At 42.8% G+C, this 17,036-nt stretch overlaps 1 protein-coding gene across 2 annotated transcripts in view; it reads right to left on the bottom strand.

The window, feature by feature from the left end:
* EDIL3 (EGF like repeats and discoidin domains 3) overlaps window positions 1–17,036 on the bottom strand; it is a 456,004-nt gene that overhangs the window by 59,303 nt on the left and 379,665 nt on the right. For both annotated transcript variants that reach the window (XM_033922900.1, XM_033922990.1), the window contains exon 9: window positions 15,209–15,393. In XM_033922900.1, the coding sequence (XP_033778791.1) occupies window positions 15,209–15,393 (185 nt within the window). The remainder of the gene's footprint in view (window positions 1–15,208; window positions 15,394–17,036) is intronic.

Genomic DNA, 17,036 nt, shown 5'->3' with positions numbered 1-17,036 from the left:
GTCATAAGAACGTAAGACCTATCCCGAAGAAACCCCTACACATGCCCTTTGTTTCTTTGGTTGACCTCAATAAACATGATTTACAAAAAAATAAAAAATGGCCAGGCAGGCTGGATCCGGCCCGCGGACCTTGAGTTTGACACCTGTGATATATACCAACTTCTTTAAAATGATAATTTATAATTTTATCATGTCAAAAAATAAATAATTTAAATTAATGAAAGTGCTCAGTGAAAGCCAAAACAAACTTTTAGGTATGAGAGCACAGCACTCTCATATCTGTGATACATTACATATACACACAACAGTATGCATCAGTAAAAACACATTAATAATAGATTTTAGAAGAGGTTTGAAGTTGCTTAATGTATCTGTTATTTGTATAGACTCTAAAATCCACTTTTACCGGCAGATTCTGTATAGGATGCTGGTCTCAGCAGCTGCCTAAGAAGTGGCTGAGATCGTACACCGTGTCCTATACAGAATCTGCTAGTAAATGTGTTTGTCCAGCAGGTTTCTTCCATCATGTTATCATTTTATAAAGACCCATAAGTGTCTAAGGGGATTATTCTAGAAACTATGGGCCTCTTTTACAAAGCCACAGCAGTGATGCTGCTACAGTAAATACACTGAAGCCCATTCAGTACCTATGGGCTTCAGTGTATTTACCATGGTGGCATTGCTGCCATGGCTTTGTAAAAGAGGCCCTATATTCAGAATTCCCATATCTAGGGAGAGGAAAGGGATAGGGGCTGAGTGGGAATTTTTGGGAAAAGGACCTAAGGACGCAATGCAGATGCCCAGGGCCAAGAACCTTGAATGAGGACACTGTAAAAGAGGGCTCAGGACTGAGTGGGAATTTTTTGAAAAAGGACCTAAGGACAAATTGCAGGGGTCTAGGACACAAATAAAACTGGCAAACAGGACTAACAGAGAACAACGGAATCCAGAGGGACAACCAAAAATGAGGAAACAGGCTGAGGACGAAACAGACACACCACAGGAGGAGGATGACTGAGACGAGGCTTGGGGACTGGCAACTCACGAGGGGGTCGCCAGGAGCGCCAAACCACGAGGAAAACCAGCAAGAAAGGTGAACAAACGGGACTTAAACTGCCTGTACACTAATGCTAGGAACCTAAGGGCTAAAATGGGAGAACTGGAAGTATTAGCCAGCACAAAGGGCCTAGACATAATTGGAGTCACAGAAACGTGGTGGACTGATGACAATGAATGGGATGTGGCTTTACCAGGGTTCAAACTCTACAGGAGAGATAGATCACACAAAAAGGGTGGAGGAATAGCGCTATATATAAAAGATTCCATACCTTCAACCAGGATGGAAACAACAATAAGGGCAGATGACTTGGAATCACTATGGGTTAAGCTACCAGGAGGAACAGGAGTGGACATAAAATTGGGTCTGTACTATCGCCCACCTGGCAAATCGGAAGAAATCGACCAGGACCTGGAGGACAAACTGAGGCAGTTATGCAAAAGCGGAAATGTGGTGGTGATGGGGGACTTCAACCACCCGGGAATAGACTGGAGCATCGGGCACTCGAACTGTATGAGGGAGACCAAATTCATGGAGGTCACGAGGGACTGTTTCATGGAACAGCTGGTCACGGAACCAACACGGGGAGATGCCACTCTTGACCTAACCTTCAACGGACTAGGGGGACCCGCTAAGGAGGTGGCAGTACTAGCCCCACTAGGAAACAGCGATCACAACACGATCCAGTACAGGCTAGAAATTGGATCATCAAAGGTGAAAAGAACCACAACGACAGCTTTCAACTTCAAAAAAGGGAATTATGATGCCATGAGGAAAATGGTGGGAAAGAAACTCAACTATACCGCAAGGAAGATGGAGTCCGTAGAAAAAGCCTGGACCCTACTCAAAGGCACGGTGCACAAAGCACAGAACCTGTGCGTCCCCAAGTACAGGAAAGGGTGCAAAAAAAATAGAACAAAAACCCCAGTGTGGATAACAAATGCAGTGAAAAAGGCAATAAGTGATAAGAAGGCATCATTCAAAAAATGGAAAAAAGACCAGACAGAGGACAACCAAAAGGAGCATAAAAAACACCAAAAGGAGTGTCACCGAGTGCTTAGGAAAGCAAAAAGAGAGTATGAAGAGAGACTGGCAGGGGAAGCAACAAACTTCAAATCATTCTACAGATACGTCAAGGGGAAGCAACCAGCTAGGGAGGAAGTGGGACCCCTGGATGATGGAGACAGAAAGGGAGTGGTAAAAGAGGAAAAGGAGATAGCGGACAGGTTAAATGAGTTCTTCACGTCAGTTTTCACAAGGGAGGACACAACCAACATTCCGGAACCCGAGGAGATTGTAAAAGGAGATCAGGATGAAAATCTGGTCCACCTAGAGGTGAGCAAGGTGGATGTACTCAGGCAGATAGACAGGCTAAAGAGCGACAAATCGCCAGGTCCGGACGGCATTCACCCAAGGGTACTCAAGGAACTGAGGAACGAAATAGCTGAGCCACTTCGACAGATATGCAACCTATCCTTAAAAACTGGAGAGATTCCGGAGGACTGGAAAATAGCAAATGTCACGCCCATCTTCAAGAAAGGCTCAAGGGGAGACCCGGGAAACTACAGGCTGGTGAGCTTGACCTCGGTCCCGGGAAAGATGATGGAATCGCTGATTAAAGACAGCATCTGGGAACACATCGAAAACAATGGGCAGCTCATGCCTCACGAACTTATTATACTTCTTTGAGGGGGTAAACAGCCAGGTGGATAAAGGGGAATCCATAGACATCATTTACCTTGACTTCCAAAAAGCCTTCGACAAGGTACCACACGAAAGAATGCTAAGGAAGCTATGGAACCATGGGGTGCAAGGGGTGGTCCACCGATGGATCAAAAACTGGCTGGTGGACAGGAAACAGAGGGTTGGAGTAAAGGGCCATTACTCAGATTGGAAATGGGTCACGAGCGGAGTTCCGCAGGGGTCGGTGCCGGGACTGCTTCTGTTAAATATATTTATTAACGACCTGGAGGCGGGAACAAAATGTGAGGTTATTAAATTTGCGGATGACACTAAACTATACAGCAGGGTCAAAACCATGGAGGACTGCGAAGACCTCCAAAAAGATCTGACAACGCTGGAAGAGTGGGCCAAAAAGTGGCAAATGAGCTTCAACATAGGGAAATGCAAGGTCATGCATGTTGGGAAGAAGAACCCGATGTTCACTTACAAGATGGGGGGATCACCGCTAGGGGTGAGCAACCTTGAAAGAGACCTGGGAGTGATGGTGGACACAACATTGAAGGCGTCGGCGCAGTGCGCCACAGCCTCAAGGAAAGCGAACAGAATGTTGGGTATCATTAAGAAAGGTATCACGACCAGGATGAAGGAAGTCATCCTGCCACTATATCATGCAATGGTGCGCCCACACCTGGAGTACTGTGTCCAGTACTGGTCGCCGTACCTCAAGAAGGACATGGCGGTACTTGAGAGAGTCCAAAGAAGAGCAACTAAGCTAATAAAGGGTATGGGGGACCTCTCATATACTGACAGACTGGAAAAGCTGGGGCTTTTCTCGCTGGAAAAGCGACGACTTAGAGGCGAAATGATAGAAACCTTCAAGATCATGAAGGGCATAGAAAAAGTGGACAGGGACAGATTTTTCAAACTATGGGGAACCACAAGTACAAGGGGGCACTCAGAGAAATTGAGAGGGGAAAGGTTTAGAACAAATGCCAGGAAGTTCTTTTTCACCCAGAGGGTGGTGGATACATGGAACGCGCTACCGGAGGATGTGATAAGCAGAAGCACGCTACAGGGCTTCAAAGAAGGTCTGGACAGGTACCTGGAGGACCAAGGGATTGAGGGGTACAGATAAGAGTAGAGGTAAGGTTATAGGGATAGGATTAGAGGTAAATTGTAAAATTAGTCAGAGACCACTGTTCAGGCAGTGGGCCTGATAGGCCGCCGCGAGAGCGGACCGCTGGGTGAGATGGACCTCTGGTCTGCCTCAGCGGAGGCAACTTCTTATGTTCTTATGAAAGGATTTTGATTAATTAAAAAACTGGAGACAAAAAACATACAAGAGAACTTAATACTCTAAAGGCTTTGAAAATGTTTCTTGAGCTCCTAACCTAACATTGCAACCTATTTCAGATATTAAATATATTCACAGGTGCGCTGTTAAATTATGATCAAATGAAATGGCTACAAATGAGATAAGGTAAGGAATATTGAGTTTGATTATATGAAATGTTTTTGACCTTTGCAGAACTAAGGGCTCCTTTAAGCTGTGCTAGTGTTTTTAGCGTGCGCTAACCCCCACACTACGCGGAAAATACTAACGCCAGCTCTTTGGAGGTGTTAGCGTGTAGCGCGTGCTTAGTAAAAGGAGCCCAAGGTATTTAGCCAATGCCTAAATAATATGAGTGGTACTGAGTTCACCATCTCAGCATCCAGCTTTTATAATGAAGGTTGAACTGGAAAGAATTTTGCATTGTGTTTTGCATTGTGTACCACTTTTCCAAAAAGTACTTGCTATTTGATACCACATTAATATATTCAGTTAGAAAATATGCATATCAAGATAGGTAGTTAACAATTCAACATTTTTCTATTGTACCCTATGCATGTATTTGTTCTGTATTCAAAGTGGTCTTGTTTACTAAAGAATGATAATGTTTTACAGTTAACAAGGATCAATTGCAAAAATAAATATGCAGCAAACCGTTCTCCTTAACTGTTTCCATGACATCTTATATGTCTGTCTTGCCTATTTAGATTGTAAGCTCTTTGGAGCAGGGACTGTTTTCTTACTCTTTGTGACTCTGTACAGCGCTGCGTGCGTCTGGTAGCATTATAAAAATAATTAATAGTAGTAGTAGTAGTAGCAGCAGCAGCAAACACAGATGAGTAGCCTAATGGTTTAGTGCAGTGATCTAACAACTGGAAGAATAGGGCTTGATTCGCACTCTGTTCATTTAACCTTCAATTGCACCAAGGCACAAAATTTAGATTGTGAGAACTGTTCCCTTTAAACTGGACAGGAGTCGTCAACTGCATTGTTGCCAGTGGGGTATGGTGATGCAATATGAGGGGCCGCTGAAAGTTCTCAACCCAATCAAGAAGAGAATGATGTGGAGCCATGAAACAAACATGCTATTCCTCACTTTTCACTGAAATGTCAAGAAAAGTGTGGAATAACTTGGTAGATCGTGAAGGCAAAGTGATAGACTCGCGTTGCCTTCACAATCTACCGGGCCGATCAGCCTTCCTCTCCCCAATGTCAATTTTGCCGTCGGAGAGGAAATTTTCACTATGGCCCCCTTTTACTAAACTGCAATAGCGTTTTTAGCACAGGGAGCCTATGAGCGTTGAGGGCAGGGCAGAGCATTCAGCGCAGCTCCCTGTGCTAAAAACTGCTATCGCGGTTTAGTAAAAAAAGGAGGGGGTATATTTGTCTATTTTTGTATGGTTGTTACTGGGGTGACAGTGCATAGAGTCATCTGCCTTGACCTCTTTGAAAAAACACCGGAATATAAATGATAATTAACATCTCCCTGCGTATAGTGTGCTTTGTGTTTTTAAAATTTTATTGTTGGAAAATCCACTGGCATTTACATATGACACAGTGCTATTTGGCATTATTATGAGAGCTAAAAGCCAAATATCATCTCACAATAATAAACTTCTATTTATTATGGTTCATAGACAATCTCGCGAAAGACAAAGGCACGCGCCGACAACTGAGCGCAAGACAGAGGCGTGCGCCGAAGAAAATTACCGTTTTTAGGGGCTCCGACAGGGGTTTTTGTTGGGGAGCCCCCCAGTTTACTTAATAGAGATCGCGCCAGCGTTGTGGGGGGTTTGGGGGGTTGTAACCTTCCACCTTCCTAAAAACAGGGAAAAAGTGAAGTTTTCAGTAAAATGTGGGGGGCTACAACATCCCAAACCCCCCACAATGCCCCCACAACGCGGCACGATCTCTATTAAGTAAAGTGGGGGGTTCCCCCATGCCCCCCCCGTCGGAGCCCTAAAAACAGTAATTTTCTGTGGCGCGCGCCTCCGCGCTGCGCTCAATTGTCTGTGCGCGCCTTTGTCCCGGTGCGCTTTTGACCTGACACCATTTATTATGATAGGGGCTGCCATTCAGCTTATTTTAAGGAATTGGAAAAACTGGGATAGGCTGAACTATACCTTTTGGTGGGAGTCTATATGTCATATTTTTAAGATGAAACGAAGTATGGCTAAACATCAGGAACATTATAAGAAGTTTCTGAAGATTTGGGAGTCATTGACAAACTTTTGCAAAGAGTGATTAGTGATTATGCCCTTTGGTCATACACGTCAAGGGCGGGTTGGAATGTATTTTTAAATTTCTCAATTTGAGTGTATTTTTTTAATATAATTGGGGGGGTGATATATCTATTTGTCATAAATTATAATTGTAAATGTATTTAAGTGCTTTTATAGAGTTATATGATTGTATTATATCCTGCACTTAATTATGGCTTTAAAATGAATAAAGAAATTTTAAAAAAATATATATATATTGTTGGTAGAACATTTTGACTTGGTCATTTTAAAAGTAGCTCGCACGCAAGCCCAAAAAGTGTGGGCACCCCTGCTCTTCTACATCATTCTCTTCTTGGTTGGGCTGATAACAATTGAAAGCAAAATAAAAGGGTTGCTGAAAAGTTAGGGACAAGCAGGTTCCCTGGACTCCTGTAGAGCAGTGGTTCCCAACCCTGTCCTGGAGGACCAGTCAGGTTTTCAGGGTAGCCCTAATGAATATGCATGAAAGAGATTTGCATGTAATAAAGATGATAGGAATACAGATCTGATCCATGCATATTCATTAGGGCTATCCCGAAAACCCGACTGACTAGTTGTCCTCCAGGACAGGGTTGGGGACCACTGCTGTAGAGGTTGCCTGTTCCTTTCTATAGAACATGTGATAGTGAAACTGTACCTCCATGGCAGGAGTGTTAAAGGACTCCTGCTCAGCTTAGAGGGAACAGTGATTGTGAGCCCAATAGGTATAAAGTACCTGTAGTGTATATAATATGTAAACTGCTTTGGTTGTACCACAGAAAAGTGGTATATCAAGAATCTAATATAATAAAACGCTAGGCCGTGCATGCGCACTTCCTATGTGTGCGCCGGTTTTCCGTGAGCTGTAGCGACCCATAGGAAGTGCGCATGCGCGGATTACAGTCTGGCCTGCTCCCTGTTGAAAGACGCAGCGGTGGCTACTCTGTAAGTTGGCCGTCCTCGCCGCCGTCATTCCCTTGCGCACCGTACTCTCTCCGCTCTCTCTCTTCCTCCCCCCCCACCCCCGAGGAGGATGTCGACCACGGCGGCCTGAGTCGGATGTCAGCCACGGCGGCCTGAGTCGGATGTCGGCCATAGCGGCTGTCGGTGGCTGCAGGCCGCAGCAGCCAAACCCGGAAAGCATTTTAACATGGAGTTCAGGAGGAAGGTATGGGGGAGGAAAATACTGCACAGGGAAGTGGGGTGGGAGGGAAATGCTGCAACACACGGAAATGGAGGGGCAGAAAAGGGGTTGATGGACAGGGGAAGAGGTGCTGATGAACAGGGAGAGAAAAAAAATAAAGACAGACACACACACATATATTCTAGCACCCGTTAATGTAACGGGCTATAAGACTAGTCTATAATATAACATTAGCTGCCAAGAGTGTGTCTATCATTTTCCCATACAGTTAACACAGAAACAACACAGTATATTTGCTGCATACTATTTTACAGATACAGTTAAAGCTAGCTAATGAGATGGCAGTTAACTGCTCAACACGATGTGCTGTGAAGGCGTACTTTCAAATGAGTTTAGATGTTTTGGGAAAAAACGTCCAAAACTCCAGTAGAGAAAAACATAAGAACAGCCCCAATGGGTCAGACCAAAGGTCCATCTAGCCCAGTATCCCATCTACACGGTGGCCATTCCAGGTCACAAGTACCTGGAAAAACCCCCAAATAGTAGCAACATGACCATTTCAAGCTAGAAAAACAAAACCAAAAAAAAAAAAAATGACAATTTTCTAGTGCATTTATCTTCTTGAACCATTAAAAAAAAATCTGTCCAAATGATAAACATATGAAAGCTAACTACTGGGATGTAGGAGGGCCAGCATTCTTAGCAATGAGACCTTGTGCTAAAACAGCACAACTTGTGGTAATATAATCTGTCGTAACAGTAGTACACATTGATGAATTCCCTCCTTAGCATCTACTAAACATTGAAAATATTAGTAATAACGCTACAGGGCATAAAATCTGACTATATAAAATGATTTAAGTAATGCCAGGCTTCTGGAAAGTACAATAAAATATGAGGAAATATATTACTGAAAGAGAAAAGTCAGGAAGTCCTTACCTACTAACTATTACTATATTCCATGTTAGACCTGGAATCATTTTTGCACTGAAAAACACTAAAAAAAACCCAACCCTTAATAAAATAAATTTTTCCTTTCTTCCTCACAACTTTAGAATGCGATATAATATGTACTCTAGTTCTGACAATCATAAGGACTTGGCTAACCCCCAGACATAATTTTTTGACAGTTTGGGGACTGTATAAATATTGATGAATAATTCATAAATTATAGCATCTCTAAATTACTGCAAGGAAGACAACAGCAGGAGGCTAAGATGACACTCTTCTTCCTCAGAATCCTACGCACTTGATTCAAAGAAATACTAATGACATCTTTTAAAAGCAATATATATTTGGATGTAATTAGTCTGAGAGAATGTTTACATGATAATGTTGCCAGTGTTCTTTTCAAATATCTTAATGCAAAGTCAAACCGAGGCTAATAAACAAACCCCACCACAGAGGCTGCAATCCTGCAGGCATCTAAGACCCTTGGGGTCTACAAGCTTATTTAAAAATCTGGTCAGCACAAGGAATGCAGGCACAAAGGGGAGTTATTCTTTAACAGTGTACTATACAGTCAAACCTCGGTTTGCGAGTAACCCGGTTTGCTAGTGTTTTGCAAGACGAGCAAAACATTCTCGCAAATCTTGTCTCGCAAACCGAGTGTTGACTCAATTTGCAAGCATCCCCCACCCCAATAACCGGCTTCGCTCCCCCCCCCGCACGAACCAGCACCCCCCGCCCAAACAACTTCAAACTTACCCCCCATCTGGCACCGGCACGCAGCCCACAGGACGTGCCGGTACTGCTTGAAGAACTTCCTGCCTCTTGCTAGGCCTTGAGCATGCATCTGCGCATGCTCAAGGCCATCTAGTTCTCCCCCTCGCCTATGGGGAAACTCGCTTTGATATACGAGTATTTTGGTTTACAAGCATGCTTCTGGAATGAATTATGCTCGTAAACCAAGGTTCCACTGTATTTAGGTGCTTATTCTATCAAGGATAGTAGACATCTACTTTCTTGTAAAGAATATTAGCCTAATAGGTTTCCAAGTTTATTAAGACTTTCTATCCCGCACGTTATGGTAAAACCTTTTCGGCGGCTTTCAATTCTAAATAAAATTTAAGAGATGTGTTATTTAAGAGTAGACAGTGAGGTAAATAATAATGCTCGCAGTCTAAGCAACAAAGTTCATGATCTGCAAGCCCTGATATTAGAGGCAGATCTAGATATTGTTGCTATCACAGAGACATGGTTCAGTGAATCACATGGATGGGATGCAAACATACCGGGATATAATCTTTTTAGGAAGGACAGAGATGGTCATAAAGGAGGAGGAGTAGCTCTCTATGTAAAGATCAATATCCAAGCGACCGAAATGCACGGGACCTGGGGAGAGGAAGAAGCGATATGGATTGCTCTGAAAAGAGAAGATGGAACTTCTATCTACGTGGGTGTAGTCTACAGATCTCCGACTCAATCACAGCAAATTGATAAGGATCTGATTGTGGATATCCAAAAGTTTGGAAGGAAAGAGGAGGTTCTGCTGTTGGGAGATTTCAACCTGCCGGATGCGGACTGGAATGTTCCGTCTGCGGAATCGGAAAGAAGTAGGGAGATTGTGGATGCCTTTCAAGAGGCTCTGCTCAGACAAATGGTGACGGAACCCACAAGGGAAAAAGCAATATTGGATCTGGTCCTCACAAATGGAGAGAGTATCTCTAATGTTCGAGTGGGTGCTCACCTGGGTAGTAGCGATCATCAAACGGTTTGGTTTGATATAACGGCTAAAGTGGAGAGCGGCCGCACGATACTTAAAGTCCTAGATTTCAAACGTACGGACTTTAATGCAATGGGAAAGTACCTGAAGAAAGAGCTGTTAGGATGGGAGGACATAAGAGAAGTGGAAAGACAGTGGTCTAAGCTGAAAGGAGCGATAAAAATGGCAACGGACCTTTATGTGAAGAAAATCAATAAAAACAAGAGAAAAAAGAAGCCGATATGGTTCTCCAACCTAGTGGCTGAGAAAATAAAGGCGAAAGAGTTGGCGTTCATGAAATATAAAAAAACCCAAGAAGAGGAGAGCAGAAAGGACTACAGGGTGAAACTGAAAAAAGCCAAGAGAGAGATACATTTGGCGAAGGCACAGGCAGAAGAACAAATGGCTAAAAATGTAAAAAAGGGAGATAAAAATTTTTTCAGATATATTAGTGAAAGGAGGAAGATAAAAAATGGAATTGCTAGGCTAAAAGATGCTGGGAACAAATATGTAGAGAGTGATGAGGAGAAAGCAAATGTGCTAAACAAATACTTCTGTTCTGTGTTCACAGAAGAAAATCCTGGAGAAGGACCGAGATTGTCTGGCAAAGTTACACGAGAAAATGGAGTAGATTCTGCGCCGTTCACGGAGGAGGGTGTTTATGAGCAACTTGAAAAACTGAAGGTGGACAAAGCGATGGGACCAGACGGGATCCATCCCAGGATACTAAGGGAGCTCAGAGAGGTACTGGCGAGTCCTATTAAAGACTTGTTCAACAAATCTCTGGAGACGGGAGTGATTCCTGGGGATTGGAGGAGAGCGGATGTGGTCCCTATTCATAAAAGTGGTCACAGGGATGAAGCAGGAAACTACAGGCCGGTGAGCCTCACTTCAGTTATTGGAAAAATAATGGAAGTGTTGCTAAAAGAAAGGATAGTGTACTTCCTTGAATCTAATGGGTTACAGGATCCGAGGCAACATGGCTTTACAAAAGGTAAATCATGCCAAACAAACCTGATTGAATTTTTTGATTGGGTGACCAGAGAGCTGGATCAAGGACATATGCTAGATGTAATTTACTTGGATTTCAGCAAAGCCTTTGATACAGTTCCTCATAGGAGGCTGTTGAACAAACTTGAAGGGCTGAAGTTAGGACCCAAAGTGGTGAACTGGGTCAGAAACTGGCTGTCGGACAGACGCCAGAGGGTGGTGGTTAATGGAAGTCGCTCGAAGGAAGGAAAGGTGACTAGTGGAGTCCCTCAGGGTTCGGTGCTGGGGCCAATCCTGTTCAATATGTATGTGAGTGACATTGCTGAAGGGTTAGAAGGAAAAGTGTGCCTTTTTGCAGATGATACCAAGATTTGTAACAGAGTAGACACCGAAGAGGGAGTGGAAAACATGAAAAAGGATCTGCAAAAGTTAGAGGAATGGTCTAATGCCTGGCAACTAAAATTCAATGCAAAGAAATGCAGAGTAATGTATTTGGGGATTAATAATAGGAAGGAACCGTATATGCTGGGAGGAGAGAAGCTGATATGCACGGACGGGGAGAGGAACCTTGGGGTGATAGTGTCCGAAGATCTAAAGGCGAAAAAACAGTGTGACAAGGCAGTGGCTGCTGCCAGAAGGATGCTGGGCTGTATAAAGAGAGGCGTAGTCAGTAGAAGGAAGAAGGTGTTGATGCCCCTGTACAGGTCATTGGTGAGGCCCCTCTTGGAGTATTGTGTTCAGTTTTGGAGACCGTATCTGGCGAAAGACTTGAGGCGGTCCAGAGGAGGGCGACAAAAATGATAGGAGGCTTGCGCCAGAAGACGTATGAGGAGAGACTGGAATCCCTGAATATGTATACCCTAGAGGAAAGGAGAGACAGGGGAGATATGATTCAGACGTTCAAATACTTGAAGGGTATTAACGTAGAACAAAATCTTTTCCAGAGAAAGGAAAATGGTAAAACCAGAGGACATAATTTGAGGTTGAGGGGTGGTAGATTCAGGGGCAATGTTAGGAAATTCTACTTTAAGGAGAGGGTAGTGGATGCCTGGAATGCGCTCCCGAGAGAGGTGGTGGAGAGTAAAACTGTGACTGAGTTCAAAGAAGCGTGGGATGAACACAGAAGATTTAGAATCAGAAAATTAAAATTAAATATTGAACAAGGCCAGTTACTGGGCAGACTTGCACGGTCTGTGTCTGTTATGGCCGTTTGGTGGAGGATGGGCAGTGGAGGGCTTCAATGGCTGGGAGGGTGTAGATGGGCTGGAGTAAGTCTTAACAGAGATTTTGGCAGTTGGAACCCAAGCACAGTACCGGGTAAAGCTTTGGATTCTTGCCCAGAAATAGCTAAGAAGAAAAAATTAAAAAAAAAAAAAAATTTAAATTGAATCAGGTTGGGCAGACTGGATGGACCATTCGGGTCTTTATCTGCCGTCATCTACTATGTTACTATGTAAAACCATTCATTTAAAGAAAAGAAGGGGAATGATAAAAGAAAGGCCCTCTTTTACTAATGTGCGCTAATCGATTAGTGCACGCTAATCGATTTAGCACGCGTTAAACGCTAATATGTGCATGTTAGTCTATGGAATCATTAGTGTTTAGCGCACGCTAATTCGATTACCACGCTAATGAGTTAGCGCACCTTAGTAAAAGAGGGGAAAAGCCTTGTGCTTGTCTTTCCTTTTTCAACAATTCATTCCAGAGCTGCATCAAAAATTGAAAAGCATCATTAAAAAGAAAAGTTTTTAATTCAGATTTTAAAAAGTCCCAAGTTACTTGGTAGTCATATATTTTTGGGGGCACAGAATTCCAAAGAGTAGGACCGCAAGCTAAATAAAAAAGGAATTTCATATGTGTTAATGAACTACTTCTCTATATGTGGGAATAACTAATAGTTTATAGTTTATCATTTATATTCCACCTTTAAACAAGGTGGATTACAACCAAAAATATACAATTAAAAAAATAACAAAACATATTAAAAAAAGCATTGAAATTGCCAATTCATATAAAAGGCATCAGCTATCTAAGGGATTCTTTTACAAAGGCGCGTTAGGGCCTTAACGCGCAGAATAGCGTGCGTTAAAATGCCATATGCACTAGCCTCTACCGCCTCCTCGTGAGCAGCCAGTAGTTTTTCAGCTAGCGCACGCTAATCTAGCACGTGCGCTAAAAACACTATCGCACCTTCGTAAAAGGAGCCCTAAGTGTTCAACATGACAAATATGGAATCAAGATTTGCAAAAGATAAATAAGGTGGTTCATTTGTCATTAAGGCATTAAATACTAGCACAAAATTTTGTAAGAAATACATACCTATAATATAGGTGTCAGCACTTACACCAGCCATAGAACTAGTATAAATGCCAAAGTTTTGCTCATAATTTATACTATTTTATATGTTATATGTGTGTGAGTCTCATCCATACTCTGCCCGGACCCCACCTACCTGTATGCTACCTGTATGCTACCTACACTATGTAAGATATGCACATACAGTATTTACAGAACAGTGTTTAGGTGCATGTATGTATGCCATCATTCTACACATTAACAGAGTGTTTATGCTGCTATAAGACACATGAGTGACTCAGCAGTTTCAACTCCTGAAGTTGAAAAGCGAAACACAGAGCCTATGTCGAGCTGAACAAGGAAGAACCAACGGTATGACCCTTGAAGGGCTTCATGAGAGATTCATGCAAAGGCCCTTAAGATGGGAACTTGGACTGACAGAAAAAGGAGACAAGTTTGCAGTGGTAGTTTGCACAGTTTCTTGTTTACATAGAAATAGGACTGCCAATTACAGTTTAAAACCTTTTTGTCCATTCAGTCAGCACAATAGTGTGTTAATTATGTATGATGTTTAGGATCTTTTGAGTCTGTAGAGTTGGGCTAAAACAATTTGTAATATGTTTTAGTGAGCATGTTTGGGGAATGTGATGTGTAATTATAGTGTACAAATGTAAAATGATTAAAGTAAAAAGATGTAGTGTTTAACCGCTTTTGAATTTAACAACTTTTAAACTATTTTATTGAAGTATTATTACATGTTTTGAGTATAGTAAAATTATTCTAACAAATATGCATGAGATATATTTGCATGCCTGTCTGCTCAATTATATGCAAACCTCTCTCATGCATATTTATTAAGAATATCCCGAAAACCTGACTGGCTGATGGTCCCCCAGGAAAGGTTTGAGAACCCTGTTCTAGCAAACACTTAGGGCTAGATTCACAAAGCCCACCGATTTGTGTCCCGACAACTTTTCGACCCCGATCCAATTCACTAACCTTCCTCCTGCACCTGATCCGATCCGTGCATGCAAATGAGGGGAAACGGCATGCATAGTAGTAGGATTCACTATACTTGTTCAGTAACACCAACTGGGCTGGCTGATCAAAAAAAAAAAGGCAACTGCTGGGGACCAGTCGCTCATGTCCTTTCCTGCTCTCTGCCGCCCTGAAACCCAGCCATGCAGCTCTGAAATAAAACCTGCTCTCTGCCTCTCCTGCTCTTGCTGCCCCGACTTCTCTTGGCGCATGACTTCGCCTGCTCTTTTGCTACTCGACTTGACCTGGTCTTTTGCCGCCCGACTTCGCCTCCTCTTTTGCCGCCCAACTTCGCCTGCTCTTTCCCTGCAGTGTGAGCCTGGTTTAAAGCGGGGCTGCACTATGGCGTGTTCTGTTCTGTTCCAGAACATGCTGCAGTGCAGCCCCGCTTTAAAACCGTGGGTTAAAACCACGGGCTCACACGTAAAAAAAATCAAAAATGTAAAAAAATAAAAAGTTTTGTTGATGGACAGCAAGCGCTTGGGCAGACCATCTACAGGCAAAGAAGATGGTCTGCACATGCATTGGGATCGCTCTGCTGCGATCCATGCAGTTGCTGTGGGGCAGGCCTCCGATCTGCATCATTTGCATGAGGAGGCTTGGTGGATTGGTCGCCTGGGAAAGACTTGGCCACGGATCAGACAGGTAAGGGGGTTTTAGTGAATCTAGCCCTTAAAGAAAAGAAAAAAAAGAAAATAGAACCAATGCAATTTTGTGACAATTCTACCTGTAGCCATTGTGACTGGTCACTACGACCAGAGGTCCAAGCATTCACTTTGCCCTGTTTATCTAGCCGAGCTTTCCTTGGTTCCCATGTAAACATGTCCATGTTGAGTGTTCTGAAGACGCTAGAGGCAGTAATTTGATAGTCCTGTACATGTCCTGACTTCATCCCTAAAGGTTCAGAACAACCTGTAAGCACAAATAAAAATGTCAACAGGATTCACTGAATGAGAAATATGCATCCTAAATTTATACAGAACATCTAGGCCAGTACATAGACATTTAGGCCCATGTGTGTAAAACTGCATCAGTATTTTATAAAAATCTTGTTGAACTCACGGCCTTTTATAAAAATACATTAAGGATTGTAAAAAGGCCCTGATTCCATAAACGGGGCCTACTGGTAGGTGCTTAGATTGGGACGCCTACTGATATAGGCATTTATCTTAATTTTTTTTTTAATTGGTTCATTCAGAGCTGTTAATTGTACAGCACCATTTAAAAACAATTAAAAATCATTTTTTTAAAATTATCGGTAGGTGCCATGTAGGTGTCTACACCAATGTGCCTACTCAAAAGTAGGCGTGGTTAGGAAGCACAGTTTGGGCATGGATTGCCTTAGGCACCAGTAGGCATCGGTGTTAGGTGCTGGTAAATTAATCCAAGAAAACCCTGGGCTAATCTAACATTATGGTGCCTACCGGAGCCTGTTGAGTTAGTTGCTACTAGGGATGAGTCTACAAACGGTTCCTAGCAGCTGCTAGGTGCCATTTATAGACTCAGGGTCAAAATATGTATTTGGTATGATACACAGCTGAAGAACTGACTTTACAGAAAGAAAATTTACACACAAAAAAGAGCGACTTGGGCATTATGTGGAAATGGCAGATTTTGCAAAACTGCCTGTACAAGAGGAGTCAAACAACTGGTCTCTGACACTAATTGTTATGACATTTCAATGTAACTCTAAATCCGAGTGGTAAAAGCAATTCCCCCTCTTCAGCTCTCCTCCTAAGCCCAGATTCAAATGAGAAGTTATGCCTGAAGTTATGCTTTAAAGTAGGAAATATGCGTACTTTCAAGATCACCTAAACTATGACCAGAACATGCCTCCTTTACATCTGTGTGTGTTGCTGGCATACATGTAAGCAGTGGCTTTTATAAAATTGGACTTAAACATATATGGCTTTTTACATATATGATATCTAATCACCTCCAAACTGCAGGGCTTTCATATTAAGTAAGGGTTAGATTTAGAAAATGGGGCTCACATTTGGGCACCTCCCCCCCCCCCAAAAAAAAAGAGCACTGATTGCTATTCTATAAATGGTGTTCCAAGTTGGGTCAACAAAATCTGCAGTAAAAGGGTCGAAGACACACAAAGCAAGGAGAACTGCAGTAACTTGTACAATGATACAGGCAAAGTTTATTAAAATAATTGCGGTTAAAAAACACCACCTTTGTACTCTGTACTCCTTCTACATATTGTAAATCGCTGATTGTCCAGCTCTCTTGAATGTAAACCGCCTAGAAGTCGCAAGATTGTGGCGGTATAGAAGAATAAAATTATTATTATTATTAAAATTAAACCATGGTCTGTGTTTCGGTACATGCCTTCTTCAGGGGTCCTAGGTTGGAAAGGAGTCAAATTGAACCGCAAAAAACATGCTGAAGCCTGTGTGAAGATGAACGTCGAAGAGCAGCTTGTACGTTGGCTGATAGATTTCAAAATCTACTCAATCATTTGTCCCCCATTTGTCATGGTGGGTTCAGAATCTATCTAACGTACCTGGGACAATGGAGGATTTGCCCAGGGTCACAAGGAACAGTGC

This window comes from Geotrypetes seraphini, chromosome 1 (genome assembly GCF_902459505.1).
Source record: "Geotrypetes seraphini chromosome 1, aGeoSer1.1, whole genome shotgun sequence".
In the NCBI taxonomy this organism is placed as follows: domain Eukaryota; kingdom Metazoa; phylum Chordata; class Amphibia; order Gymnophiona; family Dermophiidae; genus Geotrypetes; species Geotrypetes seraphini.
The sequence above is the reverse complement of the archived record's forward strand: the minus strand, read 5'-3'. Positions and strand labels throughout refer to the sequence as shown.